This window comes from Saccopteryx bilineata, chromosome 3 (genome assembly GCF_036850765.1).
Source record: "Saccopteryx bilineata isolate mSacBil1 chromosome 3, mSacBil1_pri_phased_curated, whole genome shotgun sequence".
Lineage (NCBI taxonomy): Eukaryota > Metazoa > Chordata > Mammalia > Chiroptera > Emballonuridae > Saccopteryx > Saccopteryx bilineata.
This window is the reverse complement of record NC_089492.1, coordinates 207818122-207833741: the sequence shown is the minus strand read 5'-3', so window position 1 is coordinate 207833741 and position 15620 is coordinate 207818122. Positions and strand designations below refer to the sequence as shown.

General features: G+C 37.5%; 1 protein-coding gene across 2 annotated transcripts in view; it reads left to right on the top strand.

The window, feature by feature from the left end:
* TMED5 (transmembrane p24 trafficking protein 5) overlaps window positions 1–14340 on the top strand; it is a 36351-nt gene extending 22011 nt beyond the window's left edge. The window contains exons 3-4 of one of the 2 annotated variants that reach the window (XM_066268686.1): window positions 914–1097; window positions 10975–14340. In XM_066268686.1, the coding sequence (XP_066124783.1) occupies window positions 914–1097; window positions 10975–11193 (403 nt within the window). In that variant the 3' untranslated portion in view covers window positions 11194–14340. Of the gene's footprint in view, window positions 1–913; window positions 1102–10950 lie in introns of both variants that reach the window. The other variant, XM_066268687.1, reaches the window with a different exon arrangement.
* The last annotated feature ends 1280 nt before the right edge of the window (window positions 14341–15620 follow it).

The following is a 15620-nucleotide window of genomic DNA, read 5'->3' as shown; positions in this document are numbered from 1 at the left end:
TACTTATTCAGTAGGAGGCCTGGAAGAAAGCATTTATGAATATCCATCACTGCTTTTGAAAACAAAACAAAACTCACTTTACAGATTAATCTCAATTGAAGGGGAGATTTGTAGTCATATTTCCGTATGAATTGAACTTATGATAAATTACTTTTAGTAACATAAATATTTAATTTCATTGTGAGGTGTCATGTATCTAGCTTTTTAATTGTTTTTTTCCAAAAATTAGGCCAATATCATTTACCATAATCCAAGCACATCTAGATTTTAAGTATTTGAATATACAGGGGTAGGCAAAAGTAGGTTTACAGTTATGAGTACGTGAAATTATAACTGTCAACCTACTTTTTCCCACCACTGTATATTTCCAGGTTACTTCTTTCTCAAGAAATTATAAATTACCTTTAAGTACTAAGGAAGTCTTACAGTAAGCTGTCCACTTATTATATACTGTTACTTCTTCTACCTGTAGTTTTTCCTTTGATCCGAAATAGAAGTATAGATAACTGAAGATATGTACTTAAAAAAATTTTTTTTAAGAGTTATTTTCTTATTGACTTTCTTTTTGAGAAAGCAGAAGAGAGAGAGAGAGAGAGAGAGAGAGAGAGAGAGAGAAAGAATGAGACAGAAAGAGAAAGAAGGGGAGGAGAGAGATGATAAGCATCAACTCATAGTTACTTTAGTTGTTCCTTGATTGTTTCTCATACGTGACTTGAGGGGAGTGTGGGAAAAGGAGGCCCCAGCCAAGCCAGTGATCCCTTCTTCAACCTGGCAACCCTGCACTCTAGCTGGCAACCTCACGCTCAAGCTGACAACCCTGGGGTTTCGAACGGGGGACTTCAGTGTTCCAGGTCAACGCTCTATCCACTGCGCCACTGCAGTCAGACTGACATGTACTTTTTTTTTAATCCAGGGTAGAGACTGAAGTTGGTGACTACATGTTTTGCTTTGATAATACATTCAGCACCATTTCTGAGAAGGTGATTTTCTTTGAATTAATCCTGGATAATATGGGAGAACAAGAGCAAGAACAAGAGGAATGGAAGAAATATATTACTGGCACAGATATGTTGGATATGAAACTGGAAGACATCCTGGTCAGTATGATCTTTTTTTTTTTTATTTTTCTGAAGCTGGAAACGGGGAGGCAGTCAGACAGACTCCCACATGCACCCGACCGGGATCCACCCGGCATGCCCACCAGGGGGTGATGCTCAACCCATCTGGTGTGTCGTTCTGCTACGACCAGAGCCATTCTAGCTCCTGAGGCAAAGGCCATAGAGCCATCCTCAGCACCCGGGCCAACTTTGCTCCAATGGAGCCTTGGCTGCAGGAGGGGAAGACAGAGGCAGAGAGGAAGGAGAGGAGGAGGGGTGGAGAAGCAGATGGGCGCTTCTGCTGTGTGCCCTGGCCGGGAATCGAACCCAGGACTCCTGCACGCCAGGCCTACCCTCTACCACTGAGCCAACTGGCCAGGGCCAGTATGGTTTTTTAATATAATAAAAATTGTCTACATCCAGAGGCCTTACTATGTGACAGGCTAAGATTGAACTAAGTATTTTTTTTTTATAATTTTATTTTTTTAATGGGGTGACATCAATAAATCAGGATACATATATTCAAAGAAAACATGTCCAAGTTATCTTGTCGTTCAGTTATGTTGCATACCCATCACCCAAAGTCAGATTGTCCTCTGTCACCTTCTATCTAGTTTTCTTTGTGTCCCTCCCCCTCCCCCTTTCCTTCTCCTTCTCCCCCCTCCCCCCCCCCATAACCACCACACTCTTATCAATGTTTCTTAGTCTCACTTTTATGTCCCACCTACGTATGGAATAACGCAGTTCCTGGTTTTTTCTGATTTACTTAGATCCCACCATTTTGCTGTAAATGATCCGATGTCATCATTTCTTATGGCTGAGTAGTATTCCATAGTGTATATGTGCCACATCTTCTTTATCCAGTCATCTATTGATGGGCTTTTTGGTTGCTTCCATGTCCTGGCCACTGTGAACAATGCTGAACATGGGGCTGCATGTGTCTTTACGTATCAATGTTTCTGAGTTTTGGGGGTATATACCCAGTAGAGGGATTGCTGGGTCATAAGATAGTTCTATTTTCAGTTTTTTGAGGAACCACCATACTTTCTTCCATAATGGTTGTACTACTTTACATTCCCACCAACAGTGAATGAGGGTTCCTTTTTCTCCACAGCCTCTCCAACATTTGCTATTACCTGTCTTGTTAATAATAGCTAATCTAACAGGTGTGAGGTGGTATCTCATTGCAGTTTTGATTTGCATTTCTCTAATAACTAAAGAAGTTGAGCATCTTTTCATATATCTGTTGGCCATTTGTATTTCTTCCTGGGAGAAGTGTCTATTCATGTCCTCTTCCCATTTTTTTATTGGATTATTTGTTTGTTTGTTGTTGAGTTTTATGAGTTCTTTGTATATTTTGGATATTAGGCCCTTATCTGAGCAGTTGTTTGAAAATATCATTTCCCATTTAGTTGGCTGTCTATTTTGTTATCAGTTTCTCTTGCTGAGCAAAAACTTCTTAGTATGATGTAGTCCCATTCATTAATTTTTGCCTTCACTTCTCTTGCCTTTGGAGTCAAATTCATAAAATGCTCTTTAAAACCCAGGTCCATGAGTTTAGTACCTATGTCTTCTCTATGTACTTTATTGTTTCAGGTCTTATGTTTAGATCTTTGATCCATTTTGAGTTAATTTTAGTACAGGGGGACAAACTGTAGTCTGGTTTCATTCTTTTGCATGTGGCTTTCCAGTTTTCCCAGCACCATTTGTTGAAGAGGCTTTCTTTTCTCCATTGTATGTTGTTGGCCCCTTTATCAAAAATTATTTGACTATATATATGTGGTTTTATTTCTGGGTTTTCTATTCTGTTCCATTGGTCTCAGTGTCTATTTTTCTGCCAATACCATGCTGTTTTGATTGTCGTGGCCCTATAGTATAGTTTGAAGTCAGGTATTGTAATGCCCCCAGCTTCATTCTTTTTCTTTAGGATTGCTTTGGCTATTTGAGGTTTTTTTATAGTTCCATATAAATCTGATGATTTTTTGCTCCATTTCTTTAAAAAATGTCATTGGAATGTTGATGGGAATTGCATTAAATTTGTATATTGCTTTGGGTAATATGGCCATCTTGATTATATTTATTCTTCCTATCCAAGAACAAGGAATATTCTTCCATCTCATTATATCTTTTTCAATTTCCCTTAACAATGGTTTATAGTTTTCATTATATAAGTCCTTTACGTTCTTTGTTATGTTTATTCTTAGGTATTTTTTTGTTGTTGTTGCAATCGTGAAGGGGATTATTCTTTTGAGTTCGTTCTCAAATGTTTCATTGTTGGCATATAGAAAGGCTATGGACTTCTGTATGTTAATTTTGTATCCTGCGACCTTACTGTATTGGCTTATTGTTTCTAGTAGTCTTTTTGTGGATTCTGTGGTGTTTTCGATGTATAGGATCATATCATCTGCAAAAAGTGATACCTTTACTTCTTCTTTTCCGATATGGATGCCTTTTATTTCTTATCTGATTGCTCTGGCTAGAACCTCTAGTACCACATTAAATAAGAGTGGAGAGAGTAGAAAACCCTGTCTTGTTCCTGATTTAATGGGGAAAGCCTTCAGTTTAGTGCCATTTAATATGATGTTAGCTGATGGTTTTTCATATATGGCCTTTATCATGTTGAGGTATTTTCCTTCTATACCCATTTTGTTGAGTGTCTTAAACATAAAATTGTATTGTCTTTTATCGAATGCTTTTTCTGCGTCTGTTGATAAGATCATGTGGTTTTTGTTCTTTGTTTTGTTAATATGGTGTATTACATTAACTGTTTTACGTATGTTGAACCATCCTTGAGATTCTGGGATGAATCCCACTTGATCATGATGTATTATTTTTCTAATATGTTGTTGTATTCGATTTGCTAGTATTTTGTTTAGTATTTTAGCATCTGTATTCATTAGAGATATTGGTCTGTAGTTTTCTTTTTTTGTGCCATCCTTGCCTGGTTTTGGTATGAGGGTTATGTTGGCCTCATAAAATATGTTTGGAAGTATTGCTTCTTCTTCAATTTTTTGGAAGACTTTCAGTAGAATACGAACCAAGTCTTCTTTGAATGTTTGATAAAATTCACTGGTATAGCCATCTGGGTCTGGACTTTTATTTTGGGGGAGGTTTTTAATGTTTTTTTCTATTTCTTCTCTACTAATAGGTCTGTTTAGGATTTCTGCTTCTTGACTCAGTCTAAGAAGGTTGTATTGTTCTTAGAATTTATCCATTTCTTCTAGGTTGTTGAATTTAGTGGCATAAAGTTTTTCATAGTATTCTACAATAATTCTTTGTATAGCTATGATGTCCGTGGTGATTTCTCCTCTTTCATTTTGGATTTTGTTTATATGAGTTCTTTCTCTTTTTTCCTTGGTAAGTCTTGCCAAGGGTTTGTCAATTTTGTTGATCTTTTCAAAGAACCAGCTCCTTGTTCTATTAATTTTTTCTATAGTTTTTCTGTTGTCTATTTCATTTATTTCTGCTCTGATTTTTATTATCTCCTTTCTTTGGCTGGTTTTGGGTTGTCTTTGTTCTTCTTTTTCCAGTTCCTTAAGGTGTAAAGTTAAGTGGTTCACTTGGGCTGTCTCTTGTTTGTTCATATATGCCTGAAGTGATATGAACTTCCCTCTTATCACTGTTTTTGCTGCATCCCATAGATTCTGATATGTTGTATTGTCGTTTTCATTTGTCTGTATATATCTTTTGATCTCTGCACTTAATTCTTCTTTGACCCATTCATTTTTTAAAAGTATGTTGTTTAGTTTCCACATTTTTGTGGGATTTTTTTCCTCTTTTTTGCAGTTGAATTCTAGTTTCAAGTCTTTATGATCAGAAAATATGCTTGGTACATCTTCGATTTTTCTGAATTTGCTGATGTTGTTTTTGTGGCCCAATATATGGTCAATTCTTGAGAGTGATCCATGTACACTGGAGAAAAATGTATACTCTGTCACTTTGGGATGAAATGTCCTGTAGATGTCTATCATATCCAGGTGCTCTAGTGTTTTGTTTAAGGCCAATATATCTTTGTTGATTCTCTGTTTGGATGACCGATCTAGAGCCGTCAGCGGTGTATTGAGGTCTCCAAGTATGATTGTATTTTTGTCAGATTTTGTTTTAAGTTCAATAAGTAGCTGTCTTATATATTTTGGTGCTCTTTGGTTTGGTGCATATATATTAAGAATTGTTATGTCTTCTTGATTCAGTGTCCCCTTAGCCATTATGAAATGGCCATTTTTGTCTCTCAGTACTTTTGCTATCTTGTAGTCATCATTATCAGATATAAGTATTGCTATTGCTATGCCTGCTTTTTTTTGGATGTTATTTGCTTGGAGTATTGTTTTCCAGCCTTTCACTTTGAATTTGTTTATATCCTTGTTGCTTATATGAGTTTCTTCTAGGCAGCATACAGCTGGATTTTCTTTTTTAATCCATTCTGCTACTCTGTGCCGTTTTATTGGTAAATTTAATTCGTTTACATTTAGTGTAATTATTGACACTTGTGAGTTCCCTATTGCCATTTTATAGATTGCTTTCTGTTAATTTTGTGTCTTGTTTGATCCTTCTCCTTCGTTTTTCTATCTTTTGTTTTTATTTGGTTGTATTCCATACATATTTCCTCTGTTGCTATCTTTTTAAATCATGTGCTTCTGTGGTGGTTTTTTCAGTGGTGGTTACCATTAAGTTATAAAAAGGGTTCGTACCCTGTTCATTGTAGTGCACTATCTTGTGAGTACTTTTGCACTCCATCGTCCTTTGCTACTGTTAATCTCCATCCTCTCCCCCCCCTTTCTTTTTGTTGTTGTCACAGTTTAAATTTGGTTTTATTGTGTTCTTGAAGCTTTTACTGTGGCTTTGTTTTGTTTTTTTTGTTCTTTGTATATGATTGGAGAACCCCCTTTAGTAATTCTTGAGTGGGGGTTTTCTGATGATAAATTCCCTCATCTTTTCTGTATCTGTGAATGTTTTTATTTCTCCTTCATATTTGAAGGATAGCTTTGATGATTATCCCAGTGAAAGCAGCCCTATTTAGGTTAGTGAGGAAGGTGGAGCATTTCTTACTCCCTATTTCCTTCCGGGTTTGATTATATATTTAGCCAATTTTTCACTCTACCATACCTTTGGGTATATTGCGGAACATCTGGAGGCTCCAAGGATAGATTTTTCTGTTTCTGGTTGAAGATCTTGTTGAGTTTTGGGGGAGATTTATGGGTATCGCTTCCTACCACGCCATTACTCTGATGTCATCCGAGATAAGTATTTTATTTGCATTATCTCTATCTTTCCAATGTGGAAATTATACTTTAGAGAGATTAGATAATAGTTCTGTCACATGACCAGAGAAAGGGAGAATTGGAATTGCACACAGGCTCTTAACTACAAAACTCCTTTGCCTGACCTGAGGTCGCTGGTTTGAAACCCTGGGCTTTTCCAGTCAAAGCACATATGGGAGTTGATGCTTCCTGCTCCTCCCCCTTCTTTCTCTCCCTCTCTTCCTCTGTCCCTCCTCTCTGAAATGAATAAAGTCTTAAAAAGATATTTAAAAAAAACAAACTCTCTAAAATGTTCACTAACTGAAGAATGTAATGATCTGATATAATTGAGTAATTTGTAAAAACTTAAAATGTACAGGCATTTCTCCTATATCATAGCTTTTATAACATGAAATTTGATATTATTTAATTTGGGAACAACTGTTTACATTACTCAGACGAGACCTAGCAGTTATCAGAAACTAGTACTTCACTCAGGAGTAAAAACAGGATGTGGCTTCTTTGCTTGAATTGCTTTATGCTTTGTATATTATAAACATGTATAATGAAATGTACATGTATAAGAACCTATTTGCATTTAATAATAGTATTGCTGATGGTAGAGGGAAAGGTCATTCATCCACTGCTAGATGTACTCAAAGGATAGAATTTACTCAGTGATATTTGTAAATAGCATGTATGTAACTCTATTCTAGAAACTCCTGCAATAGAAATAACATTGTTACCTGACCAGGCGGTGGTGCAGTGGATAGAGTGTCAAAGTGAGACATGGAGGACCCAGGTTCGAAACCCTGAGGTCACTAACTTGAGCGTGGGCTCATCTGATTTGAGCAGGGCTCACCAGCTTGAGCCCAAAGTCGCTGGCTTGAGCAAGAGGTCACTCAGTCTGCTGTAGTCCCCCACCCCGGTCAGGATACATATAAGAAAGCAATCAATGAACAACTAAGGTGCCGCAACAATGAATTGATGCTTCTCATCTCTCTCCCTTTTTGTTTGTCTGTCCCTATCTCTGTCTATCTCTGTCCCTGTCACAAAAAAAGAAAAGAAAAAAAAATAACATGGTATTTAAAGTTTAAAGCTGTATAACCTCTGATATTCTTATCACTGGCACTTTTTTTTATAAAGTGATTTTGATCATTTGAGGTTTCTTAGGAAAGGCACAATCATATTACAGCAGATGAGACATAAATCAGTAAGCTTAAGTTGTAACATTAAATGGTCCTATCAAATATGTAATTCCATGACTGAGCTTTCTGAGTCTTGGTTTCCAAACCTGCAAAATGAGGACAGTACCTCCAGAGCTGTGCAGAAGAAATGGATCCACTATGTGTGTAAGTGCTCTAAACAGTGTTTAGCACACAATAAATGTTTGTTTTCTTACCTTTTTTTCCACTGGTTTACTGTGAATACAAACGGAAAGGATTCAGTTTGATTGGCATGCATTTTTACCATGACAGTTTTTTTTATCTCACCATGCTTTCATATGTGTATTAAACTTAGCTTGATTTTAGAACTAGAAGATAACTTAATTCTTATTAGTCTAGCCTGACCTGTGGTGGCGCAGTTGATAAAGCATCGACCTAGAACGCTGAGGTCGCAGGTTTGAAAGCCCAGGCTTGCCTGGTCAAGGCACATATGGGATCTGATGCTTCCTGCTCCTTCCCCTTCCTCTCTCTCTCTCTCCTCTCTAAGATGAATAAATAAAAGTTAAAAAACAAATTATTAGTCTGGCTCCAACCGCTTTCCTTTTCCCTCTCCATTGTTTAGATAAGGAACTGACTTAAAATTAAAATGGAAATGATATATCCATACTACCACTCTTGGTCCAGTCTACTTCCCATTTTTAAAATCTCAATCATACAGATATATTTTTCCATTTAAATTTATTTGGCCAACAAGAACAAAATACAAGTAGTCATCATTTTTATTAGTACTTCATTGCATTCCCCAGAGATTGGCTTTTATTCACAGTTAAATAAAATGATCAGAAAGTTCAGATTTAAATATGGCTTAAAATACTTACAAATCCCTTTTTAAGAAAAAGTATCTTGGCCCTGGCCGGTTGGCTCAGCGGTAGAGCGTCGGCCTAGCGTGCGGAGGACCCGGGTTCGATTCCTGGCCAGGGCACACAGGAGAAGCGCCCATTTGCTTCTCCACCCCTCCGCCGCGCTTTCCCTCTCTGTCTCTCTCTTCCCCTACCGCAGCCAAGGCTCCATTGGAGCAAAGATGGCCCGGGCGCTGGGGATGGCTCTGTGGCCTGTGCCCCAGGCGCTAGAGTGGCTCTGGTCGCAACATGGCGACGCCCAGGATGGGCAGATCATCGCCCCCTGGTGGGCAGAGCGTCGCCCCTGGTGGGCGTGCCGGGTGGATCCCGGTCGGGCGCATGCGGGAGTCTGTCTGACTGTCTCTCCCTGTTTCCAGCTTCAGAAAAATGAAAAAAAAAAAAAAAAAAAAAAAAAGTATCTTTCAGGAACTTTTTCCATTTACTCCCTCCAAATTTTGTATCACAATAGGAAACTTTAATAATTTTATATATGACTATCATCATTATTCTATTAAAAGGAGTTATGAATGCTCTTTTTGAGGAACTGAACCCCTTATTTTTTCTGGAAAATTTTGTATTTCTTTACAAATATCCCCTATGATAAATATTATTATTATTATTTTTTTATTTTAGAAAAGAGAGAGAGAGAGAAGGGGGAGGAGCAGGAAGTATCAACTCCCATATGTGCCTTGACCAGGCAATCCCAGGGTTTCAAACCGGCGACCTCAGCATTTCCAGGTCGACGCTTTATCCACTGCGCCACCACAGGTCAGGCTATATTTTATAGTTTTATAGGATTAGCACAGCAGTATGAAATATTGAGTATATTTTTTGCTTAAATGAGGATTTTAAGCAAAGTGAGTCTCCAGGAAAATCTATTTCTTGGATTTTCTAATTTTTGCCATAAATACTTTTGACATCATTTCAAATCTCAATTTTACCTTATATTCATATAGTCTATAGTTAGTTTTCAAATTATTTCTGACTAGGTCCCTACTATAAAATAGTTTTGTCGCCCTGGCCGGTTGGCTCATTGGTAGAGCGTCGGCCTGGCGTGTGGGGGACCCGGGTTCGATTCCCGGCCAGGGCACATAGGAGAAGCGCCCATTTGCTTCTCCATCCCCTACCCCCTCCTTCCTCTCTCTCTCTCTCTTCCCCTCCCGCAGCCGAGGCTCCATTGGAGCAAAGATGGCCTGGGCGCTAGGGATGGCTCCTTGGCCTCTGCCCCAGGCGCTAGAGTGGCTCTGGTCGCGGCAGAGCGACGCCCTGGAGGGGCAGAGCATCGCCCCTGGTGGGCGTGCCGAGTGGATCCCGGTCGGGCGCATGCAGGAGTCTGTCTGACTGTCTCTCCCTGTTTCCAGCTTCAGAAAAAAAAGTTTAATGAATGTGATCTTGGAATATGTTTTTATTAAAAATAGGTTATACTTTGGATGTATAGAATGTACATGTAAAGTTGAAACGTTTTCTAATTTCACTACGTTGTGAGATAAAAGCATTGGGTGTTTTGCTTAAAAACTAAATTGGACCAGACTAACATTCAAAGAAAAATAATATTAAAACACAATGCATTAGCCTGACCAGGCAGTGGTGCAGTGGATAGAGCGTCGGCCTGGGACACAGACGACCCAGGTTCAAAACCCCGAGGTCACCAGCTTGAGTGCGGGGTTGCCAGCTTGAGCATGGCATCATAGAATGACCCCATGGTCTCTGACTTGAGCCCAAAGGTCGCTGGCTTTGAGCCAAGTGTCATTGGCTCAGCTGGAGCCACCCTCCCACCACACCCCCATTGAAGCACATATGAGAAAGCAATCAGTGAACACCTAAGAAGCCACAATGAAGAATTGATGCTTCTCATCTCTCTCCCTTCCTGTCTGTCTTTATCTGTCCCTCTCTGTTGCTCTCTCTCTCACACACACACACACACACACACACACACACACAAATGCATTATATAAAGGTAAATAACTAAAAGTTTATCAGTTCGGTTTTTTAAAACTTAAGTCATTTTCTTATGGCTGTGAGGACTAATAAAAGAGAGTGTAAAATTCCTGGCACAATGCCACTTGGGGTAAATATATATATATATATACACATTTATATTTTTTTTATGATTTTTATTGATTTTAGAGAGAGAGAAAGAAGGGGAAGAGTGGGAAGCATCAATTTCTAGTTGCTTGCCAGTAGCTATAGTTGCTTCTCATATATGCCTTGAACGGGTAAGCCCTGGGCTTCGAACCTGTGACCTCAGCGTTCCAGCATTCCAGGTTGGCACTACATTTACTATGGCATCACAGATCAAGTGAATATATTTTCATATTATTTATTTTCATTTTCACAGTAGCTTTGCTCCTTTGTTAAATAATTATTTATAAACAATAATTTAAATGTATCAGGAGAACTATTACATAACCTTACAGAATAAGATCTTTAGGAACTCTAGCATCTGTCCCTTAATTAACATTGTGTTTAGATAAAAAATTAATATGAATATGAGGGTACTATGAAACACTTTTATTAAGTTAACTTAAAATTACTAAGCATTCTTTTACAGTAAAATTATTTTCTTTATTTTCAGGAGTCCATCAACAGTATCAAGTCCAGACTAAGCAAAAGTGGTCACATCCAGACTCTGCTCAGAGCATTTGAAGCTCGGGATCGAAACATACAAGAAAGCAACTTTGATAGAGTCAATTTCTGGTCTGTAGTTAATTTAGTGGTAATGGTGGTTGTATCAGCTATTCAAGTTTATATGCTAAAGAGTCTTTTTGAAGATAAGAGAAAAAGTAGAACTTAAAGCTCCAAATACTTAATATTGAGAGAGATAGAAAAAATGAAATAAACTGTTACAGTCAAGACCATTAATAGTCTTTTCCAAAATGTTTTTAGTTATTACCAATGTGAACCAATTATAATTTTAATGTAGAAGTCTTCACTTTCATCTGTGCAATCTTATTGCTCCAGTTGTACTTAAGTATATAACAAATATTTTGCAGAGTATAGGTGTAATTGAATGAAGCCATATTAATAATGGCATTTTCCTAAGGTGTTTTTTTTAGCATTTTCCTAAGTTAAAAAAAAAATATTGCAGCCTGACCAGGCGGTGGCGCAGTGGATAGAGCGTCGGACTGGGATGCAGAGGACCCGGGTTCGAGACCCCCGAGGTTGCCAGCTTGAGTGCGGGTTCATCTGGTTTGAGGAAAAGCCCACCAGCTTGAACCCAAGGTCGCTGGCTCCAGCAAGGGGTTACTCGGTCTGCTGAAGGCCCGCGGTCAAGGCACATATGAGAAAGCAATCAATGAACAACTAAGGTGTTGCAACGCGCGCAATGAAAAACTAATGATTGATGCTTCTCATCTCTCTCCGTCCCTGTATATCCCTCTCTCTGACTCACTCTCTGTCTCTGTAAATAATTAATTAATTAATTAAAAAAATATTGCAAATGTTACATAGGTGATTTAAATTAATGAACTTTAGGCCTAAATATAACACCAAACAATGTTTTTAAAAGATTCTCTTAACCTGGAAGTTTCTCTTACTTGGAGTTTCTGTTTATGTGGCAATCACAAATCAATTGTAAAAGTTTTCAATATATTGATTGTTATAAGTCATTTGAGAATTACCTAATCATGGATTGAATATATCTTTAGAAGACAAAGACTCAACTTTTCTATTGTTACATACACATTTTCTCTAATGTAAATAGAAACATAGCTATGAAAAACAGATTTCTGAGACTTTTATAACCAAATATATTTCAATTTAAAATATTAGCAAAAGGTATTCACTTTATATACTTACCTTGTATTCCCAAAAGCTGACGTTGTGATAATTCTCAAAAATGCTAATTCATTAATTTGGTTAACCAGTGTCACCCCAATAAATTTAAAAATGTTGTCATACTTATTAAAATTAGGACAGATTATCTCTTTGAAATAGCTAGGTTGCTCAGTCTCCTTTAGAACACATACTGTCTAATCCTTAACTAAGGTATAGGATTTAAAAAATAAATGTGAGGGAAATAATTTTGTTTTTATGTTGTCAACAGTGTTACGTTAATTGTAACAGGATTAATGTATTGACAACATTATTACCAGAAGTTGTGAAGGAAGTACTGCTAAAATGATTTTGGCTTAACAGAAATAAATATGTATGCCTTTTCTGAGTATCACTAGTCTGATTGGCTCACCATAATGATCCATCTCAAATATAAATCATGAGATAATTTCCACTGAACTGGAAGAAATATTATTTGGCTATCACTTTTATTTTTTCAATTGTTTTATTGTTTTGAATTATCTAAGTATTCAGGTACGTTTTATGAAATATAAGCCCTACTGTAGTTTAGCACTGGGTATACATATTTAATTACAGTTTTTATTATAACTTTTATAAAATGACTTTTCTGATCTTTTTATTGACATTCAAGTAAGATTGAAAATTCACAGAATCCCAAGTTTGAATACTCCATTTGTGAGTAACTATATAATGTCTGTGCCATCCTAGCTTATTGCAGTCTATGGAATCTTACTCAAATACTAGCAATTTACATCATGAAATAAGTAAATTTTAAGATTATGCCCATATGTAGTATTGCTTATGACAGATATGAACTAGAGACAATCTACTTTTAAATTTGAGTTTAGAAACCCTCTGTAGGTTAATAGTGCTGGAATTCTTAAGCAATAATTGATATCCAGAGAGAATGGTTTCACTTATGATTTACACTCAGAATAGTACAAAAAGATTTCTTTTCCTCCTTATGCCATTGGGAGAACAGAAACTTAGATTCCCCTACTCTGAAGCTTTTAAAAAATGAGATAAATGCCATATATAATCAAGTACCTTAACTGGCCAAGAAAGTGCTCTGAGTGTTCAGGAATAGTCCTTGTAACACATGCAAAACAAGAGCCAATAAGATCATCCCCTCCTAAAGAGCCCTCCCTTAACCCCCTTCTGTTAACCTTATAGTAAGAAGTAAGCTTAACAGTACTATAACTAATAAAACAGTACAAATATAAACTAAACTACTGCATCTTTTCTATAAAACTGTGATTAAGAATTCTACCTCTTACGAATGGCTATTTACTGTACTATACTCGAATTCCTTAACTGACAATGAGTTCATTACATCTCCTACATATGATCTGTGCCACTAATGTCAGGCCTGTGATTCAGTAACTTCTTACCATATAACAATGGCCTTAAATGGAAAAGATAGAATTTAGGAATATTGAAGACAATTTTATTTTTATAGACAAAGTGAAAAGAGCTTATTTAACCCTTTGAGTAATGAGTTTTTTGTTAACCTTTTGAGTGAGGACATACATGAACATTCATACTACTCAAAGGGTTAAGAACCATGTTGCCTGTATTAACCAAAAGTAAAATTTGTAAGCAGAGGACTAAATTCTTGAATCTTTCTCAACATGTATTATTTGCTTCATGGTTTTTTTTAATGTCAGTATTTAATTTCAAAATTAAAATTATGCTAAAATTGAGTAAACTATTTGAACAACTTTTTATCTTTTGTTTTCAGTTAAACTCTTAAAATACTATAATATTTAACTAAAGCCTAGCATTTCACTTTAATTTTTATTTTGATCATTAACAATATGCTATTTTTTCATATGAATCTCAAGACACAGAGTGTAAATAAGTGGTTGAAATAGCATTGAAATTATAAATTCAAATGTAATTTTGTGTTATGTTTATCCTTCTTAAGCATTGTTGTGTCTTAAAATTGACAGACTGAGTACCTATAATTGTATGCTTCCCCAAATGAAATTTTAAAAGAAATTCATTCAGCATGTAATAGTTTTTCATCTGAAGTAAAATAATGCAGTGTTGCTCAAATTGCTTTGAAGTTGTGAACAGCCATATTAAATAGAAAATTAATACTGCACTGAGTATATATTTAATAAAAATTTTAAAATCTAAATTATCTACCAGTCTTTGTAAATACTGTCTAATCCTTAAAGTCTCATCTTAGCCAAGTGTGCTGTTCTCCCTTCCATTTGAAAACCCATAGTTCACTGTGCTGCTTTTTGTATATCCTTCTACCTTACATTGGAGTTCTGTTTATATGTATACTTCTTCATCCATTGCCCACACATGCTCAAAATATACAGGCAAAGACCATCAGTTCTGAAAGTTTGGAATGCTAACAAAGCACATAGGGAGCTTGCTCCACTCCTCTACCTCCACCCCAGAAATTGACTGTTTAGGTCTGGAATACGGCTCCTTAATCTTAAATTAACCTACGTAATTTGGAACCTGGTGTCTACTATCCTTGGACCATTTGTTAACTGGGTGATCTTGAGAAATCAAAACTGCTTTGAGTTTATTTGTAAAAAAAAAATTATTTTTTTTTTCATTTTTCCAAAGCTGGAAACGGGGAGGCAGTCAGACAGACTCCCTCATGCGCCCGACCAGGATCCACCCGGCATGTCCACCAGGGGGTGATGCTCTGCCCCTCTGGGGCGTCACTCTGTTGCATCCAGAGCCATCCTCAGCGCCCGGGCCATCTTTGCTCCAATGGAGCCTCAGCTGGGGGAGGGGAAGAGACAGAGAGGAAGGAGAGAGGGAGGGGTGGAGAAGCAGATGGGCACTTCTCCTGTGTGCCCTGGCCGGGAATCGAACCTGGGACTCCTGTACGCCAGGCTGACGCTCTACCACTGAGCCAACCGGCCAGGGTCTGTAAAAATATTTTAAGATTTTGTGTGTGTGTGTGTGACAGAGACAGAGAGAGTGACAGATAGGGACAGACAGACAGGAAGGGAAAGAGATGAGAAACATCAGTTCTTCGTTGCGGCTCTTTAATTGTTCATTTACTGCTTTCTCATATGTACCTTGACCATGGGACTACAGCAGAGCAAGTGACCCATTGCTCAAGCCAGCAATCATGGGGTCATGTCTATGATCCCACGCTCAAGCCAGAGACCCCACACTCAAGCTGGTGAGTCTTGCTCAAGTTGGATGAGCCTGCACTCAAGCTAGCAACCTTGGAGTTTTGAACCTGGGCCCTCTGTGTCTTAGTCTGATGCTCTATCCACTGCACCACCACCTAGTCAAGCAGTAAGATCTTAAAATAGTTAAAATAACATATCAGAGAGTCCACTACTTGGGGGAGATTGGTCATTTTTTTCACACCATCTAGACAAACCACTCTTCCCCCACAAGCTGGTAAAATTCGTAAGGGCACCTGTCTACTTCTACACTCCC